The 26,355-nt window shown below is 34.6% G+C and overlaps 1 protein-coding gene across 1 annotated transcript in view; it reads right to left on the bottom strand.

Moving 5' to 3' along the window:
* Nucleotides 1-83: 83 nt before the first annotated feature.
* The window catches only part of COL3A1 (collagen type III alpha 1 chain), a 38,272-nt gene continuing 12,000 nt past the window's right edge, over nucleotides 84-26,355 (bottom strand). The window contains exons 5-51 of the mRNA XM_025404562.1: nucleotides 25,697-25,777; nucleotides 24,714-24,767; nucleotides 24,205-24,258; nucleotides 23,389-23,442; nucleotides 22,578-22,631; nucleotides 22,367-22,420; nucleotides 21,675-21,728; nucleotides 21,202-21,246; nucleotides 21,011-21,064; nucleotides 20,494-20,538; nucleotides 19,775-19,828; nucleotides 19,260-19,358; nucleotides 18,671-18,715; nucleotides 18,421-18,519; nucleotides 18,166-18,219; nucleotides 17,929-18,036; nucleotides 17,660-17,713; nucleotides 16,970-17,068; nucleotides 16,583-16,636; nucleotides 16,324-16,422; nucleotides 15,637-15,690; nucleotides 15,466-15,519; nucleotides 15,102-15,155; nucleotides 14,540-14,593; nucleotides 14,180-14,224; nucleotides 13,516-13,614; nucleotides 13,322-13,429; nucleotides 13,000-13,053; nucleotides 11,414-11,467; nucleotides 11,275-11,328; nucleotides 10,514-10,567; nucleotides 9,803-9,910; nucleotides 9,416-9,469; nucleotides 9,096-9,149; nucleotides 8,744-8,905; nucleotides 8,523-8,630; nucleotides 7,439-7,546; nucleotides 6,652-6,705; nucleotides 6,459-6,566; nucleotides 5,922-5,975; nucleotides 5,414-5,521; nucleotides 5,085-5,138; nucleotides 4,892-4,999; nucleotides 3,810-4,107; nucleotides 2,661-2,848; nucleotides 1,957-2,199; nucleotides 84-1,218 (exon numbers count right to left, since the gene is read on the bottom strand). Of these exons, the coding sequence (XP_025260347.1) occupies nucleotides 1,072-1,218; nucleotides 1,957-2,199; nucleotides 2,661-2,848; nucleotides 3,810-4,107; nucleotides 4,892-4,999; nucleotides 5,085-5,138; nucleotides 5,414-5,521; nucleotides 5,922-5,975; nucleotides 6,459-6,566; nucleotides 6,652-6,705; nucleotides 7,439-7,546; nucleotides 8,523-8,630; nucleotides 8,744-8,905; nucleotides 9,096-9,149; nucleotides 9,416-9,469; nucleotides 9,803-9,910; nucleotides 10,514-10,567; nucleotides 11,275-11,328; nucleotides 11,414-11,467; nucleotides 13,000-13,053; nucleotides 13,322-13,429; nucleotides 13,516-13,614; nucleotides 14,180-14,224; nucleotides 14,540-14,593; nucleotides 15,102-15,155; nucleotides 15,466-15,519; nucleotides 15,637-15,690; nucleotides 16,324-16,422; nucleotides 16,583-16,636; nucleotides 16,970-17,068; nucleotides 17,660-17,713; nucleotides 17,929-18,036; nucleotides 18,166-18,219; nucleotides 18,421-18,519; nucleotides 18,671-18,715; nucleotides 19,260-19,358; nucleotides 19,775-19,828; nucleotides 20,494-20,538; nucleotides 21,011-21,064; nucleotides 21,202-21,246; nucleotides 21,675-21,728; nucleotides 22,367-22,420; nucleotides 22,578-22,631; nucleotides 23,389-23,442; nucleotides 24,205-24,258; nucleotides 24,714-24,767; nucleotides 25,697-25,777 (3,954 nt within the window). The 3' untranslated portion in view covers nucleotides 84-1,071. The remainder of the gene's footprint in view (nucleotides 1,219-1,956; nucleotides 2,200-2,660; nucleotides 2,849-3,809; nucleotides 4,108-4,891; nucleotides 5,000-5,084; nucleotides 5,139-5,413; nucleotides 5,522-5,921; nucleotides 5,976-6,458; nucleotides 6,567-6,651; nucleotides 6,706-7,438; nucleotides 7,547-8,522; nucleotides 8,631-8,743; nucleotides 8,906-9,095; nucleotides 9,150-9,415; nucleotides 9,470-9,802; nucleotides 9,911-10,513; nucleotides 10,568-11,274; nucleotides 11,329-11,413; nucleotides 11,468-12,999; nucleotides 13,054-13,321; nucleotides 13,430-13,515; nucleotides 13,615-14,179; nucleotides 14,225-14,539; nucleotides 14,594-15,101; nucleotides 15,156-15,465; nucleotides 15,520-15,636; nucleotides 15,691-16,323; nucleotides 16,423-16,582; nucleotides 16,637-16,969; nucleotides 17,069-17,659; nucleotides 17,714-17,928; nucleotides 18,037-18,165; nucleotides 18,220-18,420; nucleotides 18,520-18,670; nucleotides 18,716-19,259; nucleotides 19,359-19,774; nucleotides 19,829-20,493; nucleotides 20,539-21,010; nucleotides 21,065-21,201; nucleotides 21,247-21,674; nucleotides 21,729-22,366; nucleotides 22,421-22,577; nucleotides 22,632-23,388; nucleotides 23,443-24,204; nucleotides 24,259-24,713; nucleotides 24,768-25,696; nucleotides 25,778-26,355) is intronic.

The following is a 26,355-nucleotide window of genomic DNA, read 5'->3' as shown; positions in this document are numbered from 1 at the left end:
CAATCTGCTTTTTCAAGATTACTGGAGTTCCTTAGTGTAGACATGCATTTTTTAAATCTTTGAAAAGTGACAAAAAAACAAGAGAATTTTAATATGATATTTTATTATGGGTGTCTGTAAGGGGAAAAAAAAAGATCAACAACCACATACAAGCTTACAAAGTTAAATTTCAACACATCCTCTATGCTAGTGTGACAAAAGCAGCCCCATTATTTGGTTTTTATCGTTGACCTTTACAGGATGAAGGGGAGAATCCTCCGTGGCCTGCCAATTAAACTTTCTGACAGGAGACATGTACAGATTTTGTGCATTTATGTTCTGAATGCAAGTCAACAATTCTGATCTAGAGTTTAAAAGTGAAAGTACATTAGCACCATAACATGCGTCTTTAAAACCTTCCCAAATATTAGTAATCTTGACCAGCAATGACAAGAAAAAAGAGAAGCACCTTTAAAAGCAGTTGATATCCAAGATTAAAATAATTGTGGCTTTAAAAATATTTCTTGAAATTCTTGTACTACACTCTTCTTTTTAAACCAATCTTCCAGGAGATTAATCAATGAAATTTATAAGTTTTATCAACTTATAAAATTTTTTTTTGTCTTCTGGGACTCATAGAATACAATCTGTGTTTCTGATCAGTTGAGGTAGTTAAAATAGGGAGGGCTTTTCTAATTTCATATTTGACTATTTCAGAAAGAAAGGTTATCTTTTACTAGTGAGCACAGTCATTGCTCTGCAGATGGGCTAGGATTCAAAGAATATAACACAGTGTTGTTATCGTTAAGAGTGTTGAAGTTTATTTATTATAGCACCATTGAGACATTTTGAAATTGGAATTGGTAAAAAAATAAAACAAAAAGCATTTGAATTGTATTTGATGGAACAGCAAAAAAAAAAAAAAAAAAAAAAAGTATCAGTTTTCTTTGTCAAATTATACTCTTTCCAAACATTTTGGAAATAAATAACTGGAATTTTGTTGGTCACTTGTACTGGTTGACAAGATTAGAACAAGAGGAACACATATGGAGTTAAATTTTTTTTGTTGGGATTTCAGATAGAAAATCTGGTTTATAAAAAGCAAACAGGGCCAACGTCCACACCAAATTCTTGATCAGGACCACCAATGTCATAGGGTGCAATATCTACAATAGGTAGTCTCACAGCCTTGCGTGTTCGATATTCAAAGACTGTTTTGCTCCATTCCCCAGTGTGTTTCTGTAAAAAAGGACAAAATGCAAGTGATCATGACATTACAATTACTTAAATGACTCTGACTGATCAGGTTAAAAAACACCTTTTTACTCTAAAGGAGCTTTCATTGTGCCATGTTATTCATATATATGAGACCTGCTCCACTTCAAAGCTGTAATCTTCTTAGTTGATAAACATTATTCTTAAACAAATGCTTCATAGGGATTCTTAGTAAACGCAGCAGGGCAATTGCTATAGACCAGTGCATCTTCAGGAGGCCTGGTTACAGCCATTGTTAACAGGTTTATAATTGGTTTATTAAAAAGAGGATAGGTCTCTCACAGTGAAATTTGCTAATATTAGAAGTGAGTTTCCCCTTTGCTCACAAATAACAATAACAAAGGAGAGATTTGAAGTTAACCTTTAAAATTTTTAAAAGCAGATATTTCAGATTGAATTAATGTGACAGATATTACTCAAAACATACAGACTATCCCAATTATCTGATTAAGTTTGCATTATGGATTTAAATTTTAAATGCTTTTATTTCAACTGGTTTTCATCTGAAGGCTAAGATCCATTCACTTTTTGTTGCATTTAACATTCCCTGCAATGAATCAGTAGATGGAATGTATGTAATTCATATCAAATGCTATCTTTATTTCATCCTATTAATTTTATTTCTTTTATTCAAAATAATTTGCATGATTAAACTAAAATGCTGACTGCATTATGACTTATATTGAGAAAAATGTTTCTTACCGTGCAACCATCCTCCAGAACTGTGTAGGTGAATTTGCTATTTCCTTCAGCCTTGAATTCACCTTCATTTGACCCCATCAGCTTCAGGGCCTTCTTTACATTTCCACTGGCTTGATCCATGTACGCAATGCTATTTTTGCAGTGATATGTGATGTTCTGGGAAGCTCGGCTGGAGAGAAGTCGAAGGAATGCCAGCTGCACGTCAAGGACATCTTCAGGAAGTTCAGGATTGCCATAGCTAAACTGTAATAGGGAACAAATAAAACAGATCAAACATTTTAGTTGCAACTGCATGCAAGGGATTCGTGTAGTATGTGTATGCTTATTGTAATATGGGCTGTTTATATATTTTATGTATGAATATTTTATGTGGGAACATATTTTATTTGCACGACAGAGTAAAAAAGGTCTTAAGATGTGAAAGAAAGGTGTCTGCATGCAAAAATAATTTAATCTAACTGAGCTTTTATTGAGAATAAAGTCATAAAAGTATAGTCACCTGGATACATAAAATCATTTGAGCTCTTCTAGTTATTAATTATTAGGTTGGTGCAAACATAACTGCGTGTTTTGCCATCACTTTCAATGGCAAAAACTGCAATTATGTTTGTACCAACCTAATAACTTTTCTTGTGATGAACATATAGGAAGAATACAAAGGATATAGGGATGACTTATTTAAAAAAAGGTATATCCTTTCTTACCTGAAAACCACCATCCATGGACTCTCCAAACCAAATGTGTTTCTTCTCAGCACCAGAATCTGTCCACCAGTGTTTCCGTGGAACATTCAAAGGACTGGCACTTATGCATGTTTCCCCAGTTTCCATATTACAGAATACCTTGATGGCATCCAATTTGCATCCTTGGTTAGGGTCAACCCAGTATTCTCCTGAATAGTCACAAAAAAGAAGAATGGGAATTGGTTATAAAATCCAGTAATAAAGTGATTTTGTTTGTTTACCTGTAAAGGCATTCATAATGTTGACTGCTAACGTGACTGCATTTTATGTATAGAATGATAGAGAAACTTTTGGATTGAAATTGTTGAGGTAAAAGAGTTAGCTATGACTACAGAAAGCACTGAAATAAAATGCAACATCTTGGTTTCTAATCTGAATGATACACTAAGCTAAGACCTTTTGATGGCTGTATAATATTTGCAAAAGTCTCTCCTTTTTTTAAAAAAATGATTATTATATGTAATCTTGCTTAATAATATAAGCTGGTTGTCTAATCCAGATTTATTCCAATAGTTCTAAAGCTGAAGTCCCTGTGATTGATGCTTGTCTCCTATTTTAAGTAATTTCTAGAAAGGACTCCTAGCAAAGGCAGTGTTCCATGTCAAGATATTTGAAAACTTGAAATAATTTTGCTTTTCAGAAATATTTAATCCAATATATGCAAAACCTTAAACTATTACAATATTCTATTTAATTTTATATAGTATTCTGAAATTTTTCATGTGTTTAATTTGAAAATTTTAATAATTAGATTCATTGCAATAAGTAAATAGTATAATAATCAGATTATAATTGTCTACATCAAATTATGTATATTTAATCCTGAGAAAAAAAGATATATATTACTTTATACTCAAAAAACTTATGATTTATACTACAACTTCTATAAAACTGTCTTTATATTTTTCTATATTTGGCATGTCCTGAAGTTATGTTATATTTTACATCTGCAAAGTTTACTCTTATATGAAGCAGTTTCAATTCAGTTAACTTTCTTAGAGTACTATTTCAGCTTTCCATTGAAAGTGGATGTTTTTTCGTTCTCATTCTAATCTAAACAACTTTCTCTGTAATCCTGTTGCCATGAAGACGAAAGACTCCCAAACATACCACTCTTGAGTTCAGGATGGCAGAATTTCAGGTCTCTGCAGTTTCTAGCAGGGTTTTTACGAGTACCATCAGGACTAATGAGGCTTTCTATTTGTCCGTTAACAGACTTGAGTGAAGTCATAATCTCATCGGTGTTGATTTTGAAATCCATTGGTTCATCTCCATAATATGGGGCAAAACCGCCAGCTTTTTCACCTCCAACCCCAGCAATGGCAGCGGCTCCAACACCACCGCAGCAAGGACCAGGGGCACCAGGAGGTCCAGGAGGGCCTGGTTGCCCTGGGTGGCCTGGGGAGCCCTAGAATGAGTAAAACATGGATCATTGAGGTATGCATGTTTGGGTGCCACTCTAAGAATACATTGCCAGTTCAAGAAAATGCCTTAAAAATAATTCACTCGTTGTGTCATCATAATTATTTTACTAAAGATTTATTTGGGTGCTTTTAGGGTCACGTGATCACTGATTTATAATAACTGCAATTCATTATCAAGAAAGGTATTGTTCCACTATGTAAGAATCAGTAGTGTCAGAGCACCTGTTTTCTCTATCATTCTTCCTTCTGGATGAATGATGTAAGCAAACACCTATGAGCTACAATTCTAATATTGACATGACAAAGGGGAGTGTAATTTGTTGGGATAATAGTTTTTATTTCATTTACCCCAAAGGCATGGAATACAAAGTATTAGGAATGATAGTATCACTAACAAAATAGTAACCATGGAAGCTGTTTGAGAAGTAAAATGCACTGCATAAACGCTGATAATTATGAATGTTGTAATTCCGAGATCTCTAGTGTGATAGCAATGCAGACAAGGTTTGTTTGGTTAGTTGGGCAGATGTCATTATCCTGATACCATGGATACCTGATCAAATCTTTAAAAAGATATTTTTCTCCTGTTATAGTGTGGTAGAAACATTTTCAATGTGATGAAGAATGTCTTAAAGTCATGGTTCATTTTCTAAATTGAGTGGTTGCATTGCGTCTCACTCACTATTTCAATTTAAAGATAATGCAGTGGTTCTGAAAACTGGAAGATTATAACAAATTAAATGCACATACATATAAGTTATGTCTTACCTCAGATCCTCTTTCACCTCTGTTACCTCGAGGCCCTGGTGGTCCAATGGGACCAGGATGTCCACTAGTTCCATCTTTGCCAGGAGGTCCACTGGGTCCAACAGGTCCCTAAGAAAGTATCATGACATCACAATGCCAGAATATCTTTCTGAAGTGCAGACATGTGAAACTGATATCTTTCTGTGCTACTTACTCTGGGGCCTGCAGGACCTGGACTACCAATTGCACCCTGCTGACCAGCAGGGCCCTGGAAGGAAAGAAGTGTGCATATGAGTGAAGGCCTTAAAAAGCACTGGGAAACTGTACATTCAAGATCAGATCAAGAAATATGGGGATTATGATGAAATATTTTTTCTTTCTTTAATCTTCCCATTGTTTCATGCTGATCGTTGTTTCAAATTAGCCTCAAATCCATTTCTCATCTCTTCTAGTACGTATTTTTAGAGATAGAAAGCTTTCTTCTCTTAATCTCTAAAATTTGCATACATTGGAGGGATTCTCCAACAGAATGAATGCACTTACTGGAGAACCTGGGGCACCTGGATTACCAGGGAATCCTCGATGTCCTTTAATGCCATTAGCTCCACGTTCACCTGTTTCACCTTTGTCACCACGTGGGCCTTGAGGACCCTTTAAAAACATATTTTGAATTGAAGTCATATACACACATACATATTGGAAAAATAAAATAGAATTTATAACAATGAAGTCTATTTTATGGCTTTCTATCAGCTAAAAAATCCCCCATCAACAGATACTTCAGATATGAAATAAGATTGTTTTTGTGGTTGTTTTAATTTTGGACTGACAATGGCATAGATCCCTAACAACTGGTGTTTCTATCATTGGCTGCAAAGAACTTTTAGATCTTGAACTGCTTTCCGTATCATCATCATTAAAGGAAAGTTTATATTTGTTCTATCTATCATCTCTCTCTCTCTCTCTCTCTCTCTATCTATCTATCTATCTATCTATCTATATCTATCTATCTATCTACCAATAGAAAGAACAAATACATATGTAAACTTACAGGAGCACCTCGGGAGCCAGCAGGACCAGGAGCACCAGCAGGGCCGGCAGGGCCCTAAGATGAAAACATTCAATGGAGCAAACATACACGAATTAGTTTTATGTGTTGACACAATTTTGTTTTCAAAAGTAAATAATTTCATTATAATAGAATTATAGTATGCATGCAATTATTGGAAGTTAATATTATTTTTGCCTTCAAAGTGCTAAAGCCCTGTTTACAGCTTTATCAGGGGATCTAAACAGAAAAGCTGGGCAAGAGCCCTATTAATTCGGCCTTGCATTTACCCAGCAAATAAATAGCTGGTCTGATTAATACGATTTCAGGTTTCAGTAATAAATTCTTTATTGACTACTGCCAGGTACTTCTGGTATTTCTTTACTAACACATTTGTCTAAGGAACAACTAGCATTAAAACTGTAAAAGAAATGATAGTGGATATTTTGGTTGGCAGATCTGACATTCTATCTTCCACCTACAAATGTCTTTATTGAAGGAAACGGACAAACAAGAGAGATGATGCTTCTGGGAACTCACACTTTCTCCTCTGTCACCACTCTTTCCAGCTGGACCAACAGGACCAGGTGGGCCTGGATGACCAGGAGCACCAGGGGCACCAGGAGAGCCGTTTTCACCACGATCACCCTGTGAACAAATTCACAGGTCCAAAATAAACATGATGATCACTTATTTTAATTACAGAAATCTATTGCACATGTGTTTATTATACCTTGCCACCAGGAGATCCATCTCGGCCTGGAAGACCATCTGATCCAGGGTTTCCCTGATTGAAAAATGAGAAAGGAAATAAAGTTTCTTGAAACCTTCCAAATGCCATTTAATCATGCATTCTCAACAGGGCAATATAATTCTCAAGGGGGTGAAAATGGTTCTTGGGGGTAAGAAATCTTAGATATTACAATGGGGGTAGCCCTTCAAAGGGTCACAATATCCAAGCAGATAGTTAGTATACTCATGGAGGAGAGGTGACTAGAAAAATAATATCCAAAAAGAGTCTTTACAGACCTCTAATAAATAAAAGTTTAAGAAATAGTGATCTAAACTATTAATGGAAATCTACAGTTTAGTTTGCTTTAATCATTCCACATTGTATACATATATTAAAATATCACATTGTACCTTATAAATGTATACAATTATGGTTTGTTAATTACAAATATTAATTTTAAATTCTTTAAAAATAATAAAAGACTAATCACAGATAACTGCAGAATATTTTCACTCAGAAAACATGTGAATTGTGGTTCTCTCCACTAACTTTTATCCTAATTTAGTTAGAGATAATATTTTCTCCACTAATGATTATTCACTGACTAAATATTAATGAACAAGAGCTTTTAAGTCTATTCTAAGTTGTAATGAAAGAATTTATTAGAGAGAGAAGAACTTTGCTGTGTGGCCATATTTACACTCTTAGACATTAAGGCTCAATTTCACCTTTGCTTAAATAAATTATCAAATTCTACCTGGCTGGTTGAATAAAAACTGCTACTCACATCTCTTCCAGGTTCACCAGCTGCACCAGCCAGACCAGGAAGACCCTGTGGTCCAGGGGGACCACGTTCTCCACTGAGACCGTTAGCTCCTGGTTTCCCACTTTCACCCTGTATACAAAGGAATGAAGAATATTTTGTTTAACTTAAGAAATCAATTAAAATGGTGTTATCAGATATCTTTATTTTCAGGTAAAAATCTTATTTAATTTTTATTGAATTTTAAAATTAAAACTATGCCTGTTATGGGAAAAAGTTTGGGGGAGCAAGCTTGTTGCATTTTCTAACTTGCTCAGTGACTCTGGATGGCAAAGGGCTGAATAGTCACATTGATTATCTAATTCAGAATACTGTACATTCCAATCTGAGATAAATACATAGACTTGATTATTATAAGAAAAACATAATAATGAGCCATCATGAAACTAGAGGTTTATGGTGACTCTTAAAATTAGGTTACTTGTCTCTATCTGAAGAATATAGACTTACTAGAAATATCATATCAATTGGATACATTTAAATATTAAATGTTAATTTTATGACAATAGTACATAACATTTTGTTGAAAGAAGTACTTCAAGTGTTATAATACGAGCCCTAATAAAAATGCAATTGTATTACCCTGTTTACCAAATGAGTGTTTTAGATGCCAAGCACGAGAACGTTATAGGAATATAATACTAGTGAAAGAAAGTCAGGAGTGCAAGACGACTTGAATGGATGGATAACTAGCATCAGTGAAAGACTTTCCTAGATCTATAAGCTAACACTATTTTCCCATTCAAAACTGACAGTCAACAAATTGAAGAACATTCACAAGTTTCCTAAAAGAGGTGTTTCAGATGGCAATGTTGTTTTTGTTATATTAATTTATTTGTGCTTATATTCAAGGTTGGTCTTTGATATGCCCCGTTTTGTGTTCTGGAGCCATTTATTAAAATATATGCTTTTAAAAATCTAAAAATATAAAAAAAATCTCCTGGCTAATTTACTCCAATGACAGAAAAACTTTTCATCCTTGATATGGTTAAGTGATTTCTGACGGTTAGCAAAGGAAGCAAGTGTAGTGGAAAATGACTATACTCACCTTGACACCCTGAGGGCCAGGGTTTCCCCTAGGACCTGGCATGCCTGGTGGTCCTGCAAGACCCCGTGCTCCAGTAATCCCAGCAATTCCAAGTGGGCCTGGAGCTCCCTAATACAGATAATGAAGACTTAGCTCATCTTTATGTGACAATCTTTTTCTCTAATCAATTTGTGATAAAAACCAAAATAGTACAATCAACTTATAAAAATGAAGTTACTTACTGGGGGACCCTGGGGACCAGGTGATCCCTTCTCTCCTGGTTGACCAGCATCACCTTTTGGTCCAGACACTCCAGGGCTGCCAGGAGCACCTGTGTTACCCGCAGGACCTGGGGGCCCATCCTTGCCTGGAGAACCGCCGGGACCTGGGGGTCCTGGGTTACCCTACAAAGAATTGTTTGAAATTTGAATATTTATTATAAAAAGTGCATTTTTTCTTTCATTTCTTACTTCAAATAATTTTATTTGAGACTTACTAGAGAAATAAGTAGCAATGTGTAAGTTTCTCATCCTATACATATATGAATGCTCTTTCTGAAGTGTATGATGAGAAAATACTTTAACAATTACTTACATTATTACCAGGAGGACCAGGAAGACCACGAGCACCAGGGAAGCCAGCAGCACCCTGTGAAATGGTAATATATTTTTGAATTTCAAAAGTAGAACAAACAACTACACAACAAACAAAAAGTATAATGTGTGGTATGATCTACATTGTACCTGAAAGTCATTTATGGTTTGCTTTTTCCCCTTGGAATTTACACATTACTCATGTATCAATGAGAGATTACATTTTTTATATTCTCTTTATGGATCTAGTGTCTCAAGTGCAGCTTTTATACAGGTTGATATGAATACTTTTCAATAATAGTTAAGAGGATCAATACTTACGGGTCCACCAGGACTGCCACGTTCACCTTTGACACCTTGAGGACCAGGAGGACCCTATATGAAATGGAAGGAAGGTAGGTAAGAATAGTGCCAAAATCAAAATTTGGGAAAAGCATTAAGCCTTTGAAAACCAGGAACTCTATGAAGAGGTTAAAATAACTTTTAGACTGCTGGTGCTGAGATTCATACTTCAACTGTATTCATATAAAGATTATACTCTTGCCACTATGACATGCTATCTCAGTATAAAATATTAAATTACTGATAAACCTTCATGTTTTTCCATTAGAACACTTAGCACTTAGAGAGGGGGGAGAGGGAGAGAGAGAGGAAGAGATAGATAGATAAATAGATAGATAGATGATAGAGAAAGAGGAGAGAACTTACAGCAGGTCCAGAACCTCCAGGGGGTCCTGCAACTCCAGGAGGGCCTCCTTCACCTTTCTCACCCGGAGCGCCTCTTTCTCCTTTACCACCAGGCTCACCATTCTGTCCCTACATGCAACAACAACAACAATCTCTCAGCTGACACTCTTTATGATATACTTGGATTATTATTATTTCTCTTCAGAATATAGAATTCTTCAGATGTAAGGAGTTGAAATAAAATTTAAAAACAAGGCTCTCTGAAGACATGACAAAACAAAGCCAATCAAAATATTTTCATGATCAAAGAACATGACCAAGAAAGCATAAACTGTACATTATTTGCCATTAGGGACGGAGGAAGTCTCTCTAAGGATTAAACATTTGAAAATCAGCACCAGTAAATTTCTTTGAGAAAGACTGGGTTTAAGAGAAAATTTTAATTAGTACCAACTTATAATGGAAGCACTTACAAAAATTCAGAGTGCATTTCAATCTATGGTGCTGCTTTAGTTCATTACCTAGTCATAAAGGCAGGACAGGTGTTTTTATTTCCATCTGTTAAAGAGCAGCAATAGGGGTAAAGTAAAACAAAATAGGGGTACAATAATCTTATAGGGAATGAACAGCTAAAATGGGACTAGAACCCAAACTTGACTATACTTCTGTAATTTTTCTGCAGGATAGAGATCCTGGGCTATGGAACATGTCTGTGTAAATATTCGCACTTACAGGAGCACCAGGGAAGCCAGCAGGTCCTGGAGGGCCAGGTTCACCTCTCTCACCCTAAAGAGAAAAACATCCTCCTTAGTCACAGTGAAGATATCCCACGGGGAGTGTGTGTCATCTCCTTTAGGCAGGATATGTCATCTTGTCATCTTATCTTTTCTTTCCTTTAAGCAGGAAATGTGCAGAGTAGCCAGTAAACTTCTGAAGACTTTGCCACTTCTCAATAAAATTAGGAGTAGAAAATACCAGAACCATTGATTCCTTCTGTCTCCCACTGTGATATTATTTGCAAGAAAAATAGTTTGAGAATTTTAAAGTATTTAACACATTTATATATTTATTTATTTCAATATATGGTAGAGCCTTAACTGAAAAATTAACTAAATGATTTATTTTTAAAAAACATTTGCTAAATACCTTTCCAGTGTCTTAAATCCTAAAGGTCAAGAATTTTAAGTCCAGAAGGAGTCTCAGGCAAAGATTCTATAGGCTTAAGAAATACCTAATTACAAACATGTACTACTTGTGCAATTCATGTATTTTTTCCGAAGTTATTTTGGAAATAAATCCTGATTTAAAACGGTCTCTTGTGAATGTTAGATTTAAGAAATTTACCATTCCCTGGCATGCTATATGGTTCCTGAAGATAGTGTCTCCAAATTGAGGCTCAGGGAACTAGGGGCAGAATTGCTAAAAAGGGAAGCATAAGTAGCTGCTGTCTGTATGGGGTTAAAAAGTATGTTGAGAATGTCTTTAACACTTACAGGGCCACCACGAGGTCCAGCTATACCTGGAAGTCCAGGGGCACCACCTTCACCCTGGAAAAAGAGAAACCATGTCACTCTCTTGCATCCAAAAGACAGAGATATTTTCTTTTCATTTCCAGACAGTATTAAGTGCTACCTTATCTCCAGGCTGGCCAGCTGGGCCAGGAGGACCAATAGGACCAGTAGGACCCTAGAGGAAATAAAAATATTTTTTAATTTTGAAGATGCAAATATCGTTTTCTGCATTAATCAAACAAAGCATATAGACATAGATACCTAATAAACTAGATAACATACTTTTTAAATTTTTTATGGCTTGAATGCTGTGCTTTTCACTCAATGTGTAAATACTGCAGAGCTCAGGAAACACAAGACTCTGGGGATAACTCTGGGAGAAAATAGGATTCAGCAGTGGTTTATTGATTCGTTTATCTTTATCTCCACTGTAGAAGATGAATAGGATGTCATGTAAGACCTTACAGTAATGTCTTTTTAAATTAAAGTACATTTCTGTATTAAATTGCTTGATAATTTAAATGTTTTCTCAAAGTATCATTGTACATATTAAATTTTTCAACTTGAAATTTTCAAATAGTTGTTGTACGTATATTACAAAAGTGAAGTATTGAGCACTTTTTTTACTTGAATGATGGCTTATCTACTTAATCTGTCAAAAGTGAAGCATTTATGAATTTCTTTAAGGCAACTACTATATAAATGTATTAAATGACTTACTTATAATCATATTTAGAAGATGTTTTTTGTTTTGTTTTTGACTTTTAGTTTGAATTATAGATTCACAGAATGTTGCAAAGGAATATACCAGAAATTCTGTGCACCTTTCTCCCAGCCTCCCCTAATGTTAACATCTTACACAACTATAGTATAATATCAAAACTAGGAAATTGACATTGATACCATCCATAGAGCTTGTTCAGATTTCACCAGTGATACACGCACTCATTTATGTGTGTATGTATGTGGCTCTATAGAATTTTATCCCATTTGTAGATATGCCTGACTACCACCACAATCAAGATACTCAAATGTGCAATCACCATAAGACTCCCTGTGTCATGTCTCCATAGCCACATCCATCTCTCTCTTTCTCATTCCTAACTCCTAGCAGCCACTAATCTGTTCTGCATCTCTAAAAGGATGTTATTTTGCAAATATTATGGGAATGGAATCATGCACTGTGTATCCCTTGGAGACTGAATTTTCTTCACTGAGTATGTTGTCCTTGAGGTTTGTGTAATTTGCTGTGTGTACAGCATCAATTGTTCATGCCTTTTTGTTGCTAAATACTATTCCATAGTGAGACTGCACCATAGGATTACAATTTTTGAATATAAAGTCTATTAATTAGGAGTACTTACTATATTGAATTGTGATGACTTTTAGTTTCTTAATGAGCAGTATTGATTATCTTAAATTTCAGTGATTATCTCAGATTTTAGTGACTCACAAATGCTAGTTTGTGACCTTTATCATACTTTTGAGGTTTTTTCATCCTTTGGTCACTGTAGACCTATCAAGTAGCCATAGATATAGACCAGGAATTTAATTATAAATCAAGTTATTTGGGTCTTTTTATGCTCAAAAGGTGGTAAACTATCTAATTTATCTTGAGTAGTTTTTGGAAAAAATAAAAGTGGAAGTGCAGGACTGTCCCATATGACATATAGGTAAGGCCTGTTTCTCCTCACTGAGAATGCTTACCCTTGGACCATCTTTCCCTGGGACACCATCAGCACCTGGACCGCCTGGTTCGCCCTGTCAAATAAAAGCCAATGTCATCAGATTCAAAGTATCTTCAGTGAAAATTGGCCAAGAAGAGGAGTAACCCTCAGGATTTGTTGGGATATATATTGGGTGTTCTAATTCATTGTTGCTGTAGGAATCCATCTTAAATTTCACTTACTATAAAATGATAACATTAATTTTGAAAATACAGTCGATTACTTTCCAGGAGTGTTGCTTTTTTTTTTTTTAACCTACAATGACTGATTTATGAAACAATTAAGAGAAAACAAGTCAATACCTTGTCACCCTTTGGACCAGGACTTCCAGGACCTCCTCTTTCTCCAGGCATTCCTTGCAGACCAGGAGTACCAGCAGCACCAGGTGGCCCAGGAGGACCAGCAGCGCCCTGAAAATAAGTGAGAAATAATAAATGATCAGAAGGAAATCGAATGTATTTTTTAAACCTAGGTGAATGGAATTCTGTGGAGTCACCTTTCCTCCTTCGGGACCAGGGGGACCAGCTCCACCTCTAAGTCCTGGGGCCCCTGCCAATCCAGGAGGTCCACGTTCACCAGGGGCACCAGCATCACCCTGTGATAAAAATACGTAAATAACCATATTAGACAATCCAAAGCTAAAAACAAAACACCTTAACTTGCATCATTTTGAATCAGGCCACTAGGTTATTATGTTGTGAACAACCTGGAAATTTGTATACTTATAAATAGTTGAACAGCTGGGTGGGAACTGGAAGCTTAAAAAAGTGTCCAAAAGAAAACTTGGATACTTAGTCTGCTTAAGTGTGAACTGTCATTGAAATACTTAGTATTTTATTCATAAGGGCAGCATTTTAAAGTTCTTTTACCAAAACAGTTTTCCTACATAGAATCAACATATTGGCAATATTTTTCTATTTGAAATTTTAAGCTCATATTTGATTCTGTAGTGATTATGAATGTCAGAGAATTGGACCTTCCAGATTAAAGCAAATTTAATGTATTGAAAATGTCTTCAGTTTCTCTAAGTGTACTTAACAAACCTTTGCAATGATGCTCTTTTAAAGAAAGAGTATTTTCACTTGATATACTAAAAATATACTACTAATCAATTGCTGTATAACATGCTGAAGAAGGTAGAGAATGAATTGAAATACTACCTTGCCTCCTGGAGCTCCAGGTGAACCGGCATCACCCTTTGGACCCTAGGAGATTTGCATTATATGATTAGGTCCATATCAGAATGCATTTTATGTAAATATAAGCAAAATACACATTTGTCATGTTGGCATACTGTATAATTTTTCTAATCTTGAAATTATGAACTCTCTATTTTATGGTAAAATTCAAACTCTATATAATAGTTATCTTTTAAATAATTTGTCTTTGTTTTGATATTTCAAAACTAAATGTTAAATCTCAAATATCATGACATAAGAAAATTAAAAAGTTAATAGTTGACAAACAATTATTATATATTCTTTTTGTTTCTGAGTTTTGAAAAATGAAACGTAACTTACTGGTTCCCCAGGTTTTCCATTTTCTCCTGGAGGACCACCTGTACCAGGCAAGCCCTAGAAACAATCATAGTTGTATCAGGTAATTACCTCAAACATGGCTTATAGAAAAGCTTCTCATATGTACACATGTTTCTGCAAGATGTTTGAAAAAAGTTTCAGTGGTCTTTTAGGGGTAGAAACATTGTGCCACTCAAAATCCAGTGACACATATGTGATAATCATATCTTACAAATCCGTGTTCATCTCTCTTTGTTCTTTCAATTGCTACACATAAAAATTTATTGACAAGCATGGCAGGATAGACTTGGCTATATGGATTTATATTATAATAAAAATAAGTGTAAGCAAATAGAATTATTTGAGTTTCATTAATTCTTTTAAATAACTTATTAATGTGCTCTGGAATGGACATGGAAGATATGCCTATCTATTAACATTGCCTGATATTTTATTTCCAGATGAAAGACAGACTCACAAGTTAAGCTTCAGATAAATTATAATCTGTTAGGGACACAAAAAATTTGATGGTCAGATATACCATGACATTTAAATAAGTTCTTACTTGTAATCCCTGTGGACCAGGGGGTCCTGTGTCTCCTTTGTCACCACCAGGCCCCTAGAAAAGTATAATGATACACTCTGTTATAAACATCCTTTTATATTTAGTCTACAGTATCCATTTCAACAGGCCTGTTGCTTAATTATAAAAGTAGTGATGTGAAGAAAGGGGAGGACCTGGACCCAAAGCACACATGTACACTCTAAACTCAGTGCTAACATCTAGCTAGATAACTAGGTCAGCAAGTTGCATCATTGCTTTGGTAAACTATAATAACATAGTGTCAGAGATTATGTAATTTTTGAAGCATTCTTCCTGCCCCACCTCCACCCTATTTTCATCTCCAATTTTATGTGAGTGAACTTACAGTAGGCCCTGGGGGTCCCTGAGGTCCAGTTTCACCATTCTTTCCAGGAGGACCCTGAAAACAAGAACAGTTAGGGAAGCAGAAATAATACAGATTACAGAGAGAAGTCACAAGGTTGGAGATGAATACATCTATTAGAAGGCTAGAAATAAATTGATGAAAGCTACATACCTGAGGGCCAGGTCCTCCAGGGCCACCTCGTTCTCCATTCTTACCAGGAGCACCCTAAAGAAGAAGTGGTCAGTATTTACTAATTCTCAAAGGGCAATAACTAATCATATTATCGTCTCATTCATATATATATGTGTATATATATATATATATATATATATGTGTATATATATATATATATACATATTTTTGAGATGGAGTCTTGCTCTGTCACCCAGGCTGGAGTGTAGTGGTGCAATCTTGGCTCACTATAGCCTCTGCCACCCGGGTTCCAGCGATACTCTTGCCTCAGCCTCCTGGGTAGCTGGGATTACAGGCACATGCCACCATTCCTGGCTAATTTTTATATTTTTAGTGGAGACTAAAACAGCCTCACCATGTTGGCGAGGCTGGTCTCGAACTCCTGACCTCAGGTGATCTGCCTGCTTCAGCCTCCCAAAGTGCTGGGATTACAGGCATGAGTCAGTGCACCCAGCCTGTCTCATATGTTTTATCTGCCTGCTCCATAGACACACATACAACCATAACCAATTATATATTTAGCTCCCTTCCTACATGCAATATGATTTTCCTATACTCCTCCATGCTTTGAAGAGGTGACTGAGTTTTGACCACTTCTATACTCCATATGGAAAATAAAAACCTTCCAGTCAAGTATTTATTGAAGAAATTAATGAAGGAACTCACATCATTTCCTTTAGGACCGGGGAAACCCATGACACCGGGCTGACCTCGGGGACCAGATGGCCCAGGAGGACCTGGTCGACCGCTTTCTCCTTGACTTCCCTAATAAGAAAAAATTACATTAATAAAGGTTTGATAAAGATAAGATTAAAACATACTCTCTATATAGTATATATATACTATACACACACTCAAGGATAGGCCAACATATACATTCCATTTTAACTGGCCTTTTAAAATGAGATTTAAAAAATGTACATACGGGAGGCCCTGGTTTCCCATCACTTCCTGGTCCTCCTGGACTTCCGGGCATGCCCTGAAGCAAAGAAGTCAGTTGTTAGGTGATTTTAAATGAAATAATAAAAAATCACAACATATACTATTTGTACAATTAGGATATTTTCGCTTATATGTGAAGCCTCAGATTTGAACATCTTTTTTCCTGTCTATAAAGTATCTAAGGCAAGTGTTCTATGTTTTCTCTCCTTGAACTATCATGGCTTAAGTTTACTTAAAAGAATTTTGTTTTGTTTGGGGCCTTACAAAATATGTAATCTGATTGATTTCAGTTGCTTTTGATCTGTCTTCATTTGTCTTGCCTTTCTTCTGTCTAAATTAAAGTGTCATTCAAACAAATGTTTCTCTGTACCCTCATTCCTGGACCTCCAGGGACACCATCTCTGCCAGGTTCTCCAGCCGCTCCTCTGGGCCCTGCAGGGCCTGGAGCACCACGCTCTCCAGCAGGACCCTAAGTAGTGAAAGAAATAAAAAAAAATTAAAATAGCATTCACTAACCTAGATACCAACAATATTTTGGTTACAAATAGAGAACATCATTTGAACTTTCAAAAAGGGTTCACATGTTGCTGAAAAATTTATATGTAAAATCAGTTATCTTAGCTTGGATTGCCGTATTGAAAAAATTTTGAAGCAAATGTGTGAATATCACATGCTTAATAAAACAGTATTTAGTGTGCTTAAAAATATATTTATGTGCATCTAAAATCTAATATCTTAATGATATGAAATCATATTTGCATTTAACTTTAGAGTTTTCAAAGACTTTTCAGGCATTTTAGTTTATTGTACTCTTGAAATGATGCTCAGATAAATGATTTCCAATTAACAGATAAGTAAAAGATTATCACAGAGGGTAAGTAAGTGGCTTTAGTTACAAAGCCAAGAAAGTGACTGAACAGAGGATGCATTACATTAGGAATTTTTTTAACTCCAATATATATTTTTCAGATATTTAGGTTTTCATGAATGGGAAATTGTATGGAAGAACTACCTATTTGTGGTGCTAGCATTTAGGAACATAGAAACTAAAGTTATCTACCTTTTCTCCTGGGATGCCATTTGGTCCAGCAGGTCCTCGGAACCCAGGGGCACCCTGAAAATAATGAAAGACAAATATTTCAGTCCAAAGGATTACAATTCTTTTCCATAATTCTTGAGTGGCAAACATTTTTATGTCATAAAGTGCTTTAAACAATATTTTGCACTGAACATTCAACTTAAGAAAAATTGGCTGTCTTACCCTGAAGGTAGTTTTATTTAGATGACAGTGATGCTGTTTTTCTTTTAGATGCCCCATGGAAAACGTACCCTTTCTCCTGCAGCTCCTGGAAGCCCATTTGCGCCAGGTTCTCCAGGTGATCCATCCTTGCCATCTTCGCCTTTAGCTCCTGGAACACCTGGAATACCGGCCTCACCCTGAAAAAAAAAAAAAGATGGTAAAATAAGAAATTATGACTGAATTTAGTTCGAAGTTTTTACCTGTTTACTTTCTAATTATGTTGCATTTTTTCAAGAAATAACCAGATCTGTTGTAGTAATACTTACGCGTTCACCACGTGGTCCTGGCTCTCCTTTGGCACCATTCTTACCAGGTTCACCCTAAATTATAACAGAGTCTTGGTTGAGAAACAGGGAGGATTCGACTAACAAAATCATCACCAGAAACACATAATTCAGTTATAAGACAAGAGTGAAGTCAATATAAATTCAACTGAACAGGAGCAAAATTTTGCTATTAATTTTTGTTGATGGAATTAAACTATACCTTTCAGTCAACAGAGAAAAAACAAGACAACTTACTGCACCACCTCGCAGTCCAGGAGCACCATTAGCACCGGGTGGTCCTGGAGGACCCCGGGCTCCCATCAGTCCAGGAGCTCCAGGAATGCCAGCGGGACCCTAAAAACAAACCAAAGACACTACATTAGCCAAACTCGAACATTCTTTTATGAATATCTCACTTAAATATCACAAATCTATTGTCATGCAAAATGCAAAAGAAGCCAGTAATGTGTGGATGAGATAAGGGTGAGGAGTGGGGACAACTTACCATTTCACCTTTACCACCAGGACTACCACTACTCCCAGGAGGGCCCTAAGTATACAAAAAACAGTTAATGTATTAATAGTAATGCAAATAGTTCGTATATATTTGAAGTTGTTTGTGTGAAAATTAATGTATTGGTGAGTGTTATGCTTTGTAGAGATTAAGTGAATCCTCCAACTATAACACAACATATGAAATGTAGTCAAAAGATTCATCATTATCTAAACAGATTAGAGGTAATATGTACTTGGTATAAATTATTAAATGATACATAAATAGAAGAGATTTTGAATTTGGTTCTTTGAATTTTTATGATTGGTGATTAGCTTGGGGCACATTCTTGAAAGCATCAGAAAACTATTCTATCTTCTATTCTTTTATATAAACATAAAAAATCATGAATTCTGGAATAGTGCAACAGTCAAAAACTATCATTTTTACTACTAATCAAATCAGTATGTGTCACAGGAGGATCATTTTAGAGCACTAAGCAACAACTTTTTCAAAGTAATTTTCACTGATAGCCATATTGAAGCACATGCTTTCATGAAGTAAGTGTAGCAGCACTCTCCCTCTCAACTATGATACTTACAGGAGGACCTTGAGCACCAGCATGTCCCTGAGGTCCAGGTTCTCCTCTTTGTCCAGGGGCACCATTTGAACCAGGAGACCCTGCAGGTCCAACTTCACCCTAATGGTAAAACCATATGTAGTCAGTTCCTCTCACCACTTCTACTCACTTAGCCACTTCACCCTTCAGTCCTATTTAAACCCATCTCCCAAAGGTTGGAATAGTAGGACTCTATACTGCAGGTAAAGCAAGGAATCTTTCATCATAAAGGCAGAGAAAAATGTAACTATGTGTGTGATTGTGTTATCAGTTTCCTGGAAAGAGTCTGGGGAAAAAAAGAAGGCATCAGAAGAAATATCAATAGTTGAATGCTAGGGACTACACCTCTTTTAGAATCAAGAATAGGGCTTTAAAGACATGTATAGATAAAAGCTATCCATTTGACTGATTTTAAAAATCAGTTGCAAGAAACAATCTAGTGGTTTTCTCTTGTCTCCAAGATATTTTTATACCCTTCTGTAGAAACTCATATTTACCTTAGCACCAGGGGATCCAGGGAATCCGGCAGTTCCAGGAGGACCAGGAGGGCCCTAAAAAAATTAAATACAATTTCAAGAGCTCCTTTTCAAATAAATGAAAGCCGGAATACTAGTAACTAAGTAACCACATATAAAGAAAAGAAGATATTTATGCAGATAAAAAAGATATTCATACTTTATGGATATTATGTGGAGAAACAATGTGGTAAAATAAGAAGAGAGTGAAATCTAAAATTAGAAATTCTCGGTTTCTCCCTACTTTGCCATGAATTCCATGACTTAGTGCAGATTACTTTTCCCTGAGCTTTTGTATTCAATTTTACAACATGGAGGTAATATCTATTTTATCCATTTTGTAGGGCTCTTTAAAGTGCCATGTCTTATATAAGATGTTAACTAACATTGAGAGCACCACTAAATGTTAGCAGTTGGTCAAGCAGAATGAATATCAGAACCTAGATTTTGCTTAGGGGCTCAGTGTCAGTTTTAATCACATGCATATATACAATATTGAGTATTGGGGCTACGATACTTTTTCACTTTTTAAATTATAAAAACGGTCAATAGAGATGCTAATGTGTGTGTTAGATATATACATATACATATACATATATGTATATACCTGAGTGTGTGTGTGTATATATATAATATTAAATAATCCACAATCCATAATTTCTCATTACCCTACAACAAATAAGAGATAGAAAGTTACTTACTGGTTGACCATCACTGCCTCGAGCACCGTCATTACCCCGAGCACCCTAAAAAGAGAAGTTTACATTAAATATCTATTTAATTCTGAATGGCTGGTCATGAGTAATATTTTGACTAAAATTCTGACTCAAGTGAGCTGAGTTTTCTTCAAGTACGTTAAAATCTGCTTACTAATTAAATATTTCAAAGTCAATATATTGTAAAGACAATTCTGATATATACAGCAACAATCAAATGTAGAAGGATTGGAATCTGTGTTTTCAGGACTGAATGCAGATGTAATGGCTCTAATTGCATATGAACAGTTAACACAAAAATTCTCAATAGAGATAATTGGAAAACATTTATTCATTTCCTTTTAACTATACCCAAAATGTTATCACAGTATCGAGTATAATTTTGTAGGAGGGTCTTTTTTCTAACGTATTTTTACAGCCTGAAATTTACTGAGACACTAATTTGTCACTTTGGGTTGTAATTGTGCGATGTTAATTGTGCGATGTTAGTAACAATACTCACCGCGGCTCCAGGAAGTCCTGGCCGTCCTCTCTCACCAGGAGCCCCTCTTGGACCCTAGAGAGTAAAATTGAAATATGGTCTTACTCTAATCCTGACATGTGTAAGAACAGTTGGGGTGGGAGCAAAGCCAGTTTTAGGTAACAATGAGGTTAATAATAAAACTGAAAATTATGCATAAGAAACATAATTACCATGGGTCCAGGAGCTCCATTTTCACCTGGAAGACCATTTTCACCCTAGATACATATAAAATATGTTACTATTTTATACAAGAGGAAGAAAATATTATTGATTTTTAAATACAGAATATTATGGAAAAGCTTATGGAGCCTAGAAAAAGATATACATTTTAACAATATTAATTTTCTGTTAGTATTTTATTTACCAGAAATCTCAATTTCTGAATTTAAAAACTTAAAAACTAAAGAGAAGTAATTGATAAGTTATACTAATATGCTCAACTATTTCTAATCTAGACTCTTCAAGTTATCAGTTTTCATGGAAGCGTTAATAGAATATCTCAATTAGTTACCATTATTCATACCTAATAGGTAAAGTTCAGGTAAATTTCAGCAAACAAGTTAAGCCTCACAATATGAATCTCCAATGTAGCTTTAATATTTAATGAATTTACTTATGAAAACGTGATTTTGTTGTGATTTACCTTTAATCCAGGAGCACCTGTTTCGCCCTTTTCTCCATTTCGTCCATCGAAGCCCTAGGGAATGTATAAAAATAGCAAAATTATTAAAATCTGTTCATCTAGAATGATTGATAAAGTTTACATTGAATTTTTCTAATTGGTCTTTATAACACTACTTGCAAAATTAACTTTAATAATTTAAAATTTGTTTAAAGGGGTTGAAGATATTTCATACTGATTTTACAGCAGGAAAACATGAACTAACTAGAAAGTGCAATGTAGTATGATAAGAAAGTTGCCTTAACTATAGAGTAGCAAACATGAGTTTCATAGATTTTGTTATAATTAAGTTAATAGGTTATAGGCACAGTTGCTTGAATGTATGAAATGTTTTGCATAGAATAAAGTTGTTCAACTCAATCTATAAATCATATTAAGTCAATAAAAACATAATTCATAAAATGTTTTTATTTTTCTGATAGTGGTAGTAAGAAAATATTTTTCAAGAGTATTTTATACACTAGAAATCAACTCCTTTATTTTGCAAAAAATGGCTACTTTGGTCAACAAATAAACTTGGTAGACTTAAAAATTTCAAATTAATTCATTGTCAGAATCACCCTTTTGGGCACATAATTGTCCAGTTAAATTGGTTAGTCAAGTAAACATAGCCCAGTGGAATACCTTGTAAATAACTTAGAAACTCTACTTACTCTGTGTCCTTTCATACCAGGGAATCCAGGTATCCCAGCTGGACCTTTGATACCCTAAAAATAATGAATGAAAAAATATTAATGAACCTTCAAATAGAATCACAACCTAGTAGTAAAACACTTTCTGTTTTTAAGTTTAATTCAATCGAATTACATAATAGTTTTCAAGCAAAGTTTACTCCAATTAATTTATTAGATGCTGAAAACTTACTGGAGGTCCAGGCAATCCTCGCTCTCCAGGTCGTCCGGGTCTACCTGATTCTCCCTAGGTAGAGAAATAAAGAATACATAAGTGCTCATGTATGACAAAATACATTGTAGACAATAAGCAAAATGATTACTTTGTATTTTTCTCACGAAGGACTCATTAAAATGGTCACACAAAATGTATAGTTGAGATCAGCTTTCTTGGTGGAAGGCATGAGGAAGACCTTTCTCATTTTGATATAAGCTTATAAAGAGATAATGCAGGTGCTTCTAATCACTAAAATAATATAACCCTTCCTCAACCCAGTAAAAAGAATTTGTCATTGGAGATTAAAAGGGAAAGAAAGAATGTCATTGAATTGAAGGTGTCTGCAAGTTCTCAAGTTCATTAAATAGTGGTATCAATTTTGTCATTACAAGAGGCAGGCAAAGACACTTATTTCCCCTCCAGTTAAATAATATATTCAATGGATGAGTCTTCTTAGCAGTCAAAAACCACTTTAGGGATTTTATTCTAGAATTCAAGTATACATATGTAACAAACCTGCACGTTATGCACATGTACCCTAGAACTTAAAGTATAATAATAATAATAAATAAAATAAAATAAAATAAAATAAACAAATGATAAATATATGTATAGGTATGCAAATACTGTATAACTACTCAAAGATTAGTATTAGCTAAAATGTTGTTAAGACAACAATATTTTGAATAACATTTTTTTCTTCTGGGATTCTGACATAAAGCATATACTGTTTAGAATACCCCAAGTTAAATTTTGCTGTATTCTTATTTAATTTTTAAAAACTTACATCTTTTCCAGCAGGACCAGATGGACCCATAGCACCAGGAGGTCCTGGAGGGCCCTGAAAATAAGGAAATAAAAAATGAATATATTTGTAAGTTTTTCTGTTACAATTTATTATTATACAGTGTATGTATTCCTGGAAGGAACCTCATTTTAGAAAATCCTTTTAATGTTTCTCATGATGAAAATGATACTTACTGAGTTAATATTATACCTCTATTACATCAACTTACTGTTAATAAAAATTACATCATATATCTGTATTTTATATTATACATGTATATTTATAAATTCAAATGTATTTCTACATGTTTTGAAATATTAAATATATCTGAATATAAAGGTATTTCTAAATTTCATGAAATATTGTATTTAAATAATTATTTTACCTGCTTATTTACAGAGCATATCCTTCTAAAGGACTCTCTTAGATTATGTTTATTTCTACTGTCTAAGATATATGCATATGTATGTTTATATATGTAAATATATATAATTATATTTATCAGTAGATTAGATATAAGAGTGAACTGAGTGGTTACAGAAAATAAATAAACAAATTCTAATTTGTATCAGCTCTGGGAAGTGGACTATTTTGATGGCTAATGATGAGAGAATTCCTTTATTAACTAGTGTCTCTAAGATAGCTAAACAATTGAAAGAGTCCAAAAGACTCGATAAAATGCTATTTGTTATTTGCAAATTTAAGGGTAAATTTAATCATCATTCTGTAAGGGCCTATACTTGTTTTAGAAAACGAAGGTAGGTTCCATATAGAATTATCAACTTATATATACATATAAATTTAATTGTTACTTACTGCAGGACCAGCTTGTCCAGGTTCACCAGGGGGTCCTTGGTATCCTGGAGATCCCTAGTGAGTAGGATATGTAAATATTTTAAAAGTAACAAAATCTTCATATAATTCATTTACATCTTGACAGTAAGAAATCATGATTGTGAATGTAATCAGCAAATTTTACTCCAGTTTGTAAATATTGAGACCAAATATTTTTCAGATCAGAATGAAGTTAATGCATTTCATTGCATTCATTGCAATCCATCGAAACTGAATGGTTTTGAACTAAAAGCCATATCACATGCAAATTAATGTGGTTTAATTTTACCAGGGTTTAAATTATCAATAATTGTTGGTGGAAAGGAATTAAATATGGAATTCTATCTTTGAAGCTTTAATCAGTTTCTTGGTTATGACTTCTCTAGTTAACTGGGATTATGCATGCTGGAATGGCTGAATTACAGCAGAATATATACTAATTTGATTTTTCTAAAAATGAAGAAGAAAACACCACTAACGGCTATACTTACAGGGGAACCAGGATGACCAGATGTACCAGGGGGACCGGGAGGGCCTGGGGGGCCCTGGAATGTGAATTTGAATGAAAAACAAAATAAATGAATGCAAAATACACTTTATCCAAGCTTCAAAACAATGACACTTGCATTGTCAAAACTGTGAACAAATATATCTCATCTTTTGATAACTATTCATGAGATCTACAATGGTGATCTTAGCAAGCAAACATTACTGTAATGAAATTCTCACAGGTTCCACATAAATTATTAATAAATGTTATAAAATGTTGTCCTGAATTCCTAAGGAAGGGAATTTAAAATCTGGAAAAATTAGTACACAATGCTATGAAAATCCCTGCAATGTTAGGATTATATTGCACTGGTGAAGAAGCAATTTCTTGCTTGCCAGCCAAACTCAGTGCAGAAAAACATTTATTGGCACACTACAAATCCTATAATCAGTTATCTAAAATAATAATGTAAATCAACTATAAAGTCCATAATTATGTTGATATATCTATCACAGTTAATTGACATAGAGATTTATATGGTCACACAAGAATCATCATACACAGGACAATTGATTGATCGTTGTTCAGAAATACAGATTAAACTAGAAAACCTTCAGCATGCTGAAAACGGTATGCTTCACTTTTGTAACATGCTGTTTGTAAATACTGATAGCAAATTTATAAAACAATAGCTTGTATATTTCCTTTTTCTCTTATAAAGACTTTCCTGAAATGTTAATAACTGTTGACTTTGGTTTTTGCTTTTTAGTAAAAAGTTTATATGTGATTAAAAATTGGATTAATAATGTGAATGAGATAGAAAGAACATGATAATGCTACCATTTTCTTTCCCAACCTTATTAGGAATAAGCTATTTTGTACAATTCCATAAAAATACTGAATTCCTAGAAGAGCAACCATTCAAGATTTTACAAACTGGAAAGATAATAAAGCTCTAAAATGCTGAGAAACATTTGTACATACAGCTGGTCCAGGATAGCCACCGAGTCCTCCTACTGCTACTCCAGACTTGACATCATATGAATCATACTGGGGAGAATAGTTCTGTGGCAAGGAGACCAAACAGATATGATCATTTTAATAGACAGTTCATAAGTCTTTTAAAAAGCATTTAGAAGTGCATGCAACATCTAGTAACCACTGATAGGTTTTTGTGTGCCAAAAGGTGTGGTATGTATTAACTAATTATCTTGTTTATCCTGTTTTTCTGTAGATTTAGACATTAGATATCCTACAGAAGCATTTTCTTGTGTGATGCACAAATCTTTCCACTGTGTTAAACGTTAGTTTCCCCCAATTTTTCCTATTGTACTCTTACTTCAGCTGTTATTTCTAAGCAGTATCTACATCATTACAAACATAGGATCATAGGCTGTTTGAGGCCAAAAGAGTCTCGAGATCATATAATTACACCTTCTCATTTTGAGCAAAAAAAAATGAAGTCAAATTATTTTTTCAACACTTAATGATACCAGTAAAATTCATACCCCCTGGATTCTGGTTAATATGACTAAAAGATTCACTCAAAAATAAACATCTCCACAGAAAATAAGTCAAAATTAGTAGAAAGGCTCACATGCTTATTGGATTTCTTTGAAGCTTTTTTAAAATTCTAAGTTTTA

The sequence above is a fragment of the Theropithecus gelada genome, chromosome 12 (genome assembly GCF_003255815.1).
Source record: "Theropithecus gelada isolate Dixy chromosome 12, Tgel_1.0, whole genome shotgun sequence".
NCBI lineage: Eukaryota > Metazoa > Chordata > Mammalia > Primates > Cercopithecidae > Theropithecus > Theropithecus gelada.
Note: the sequence above shows the minus strand (reverse complement) of the source record. Positions and strands in the feature narration are given on the sequence as shown.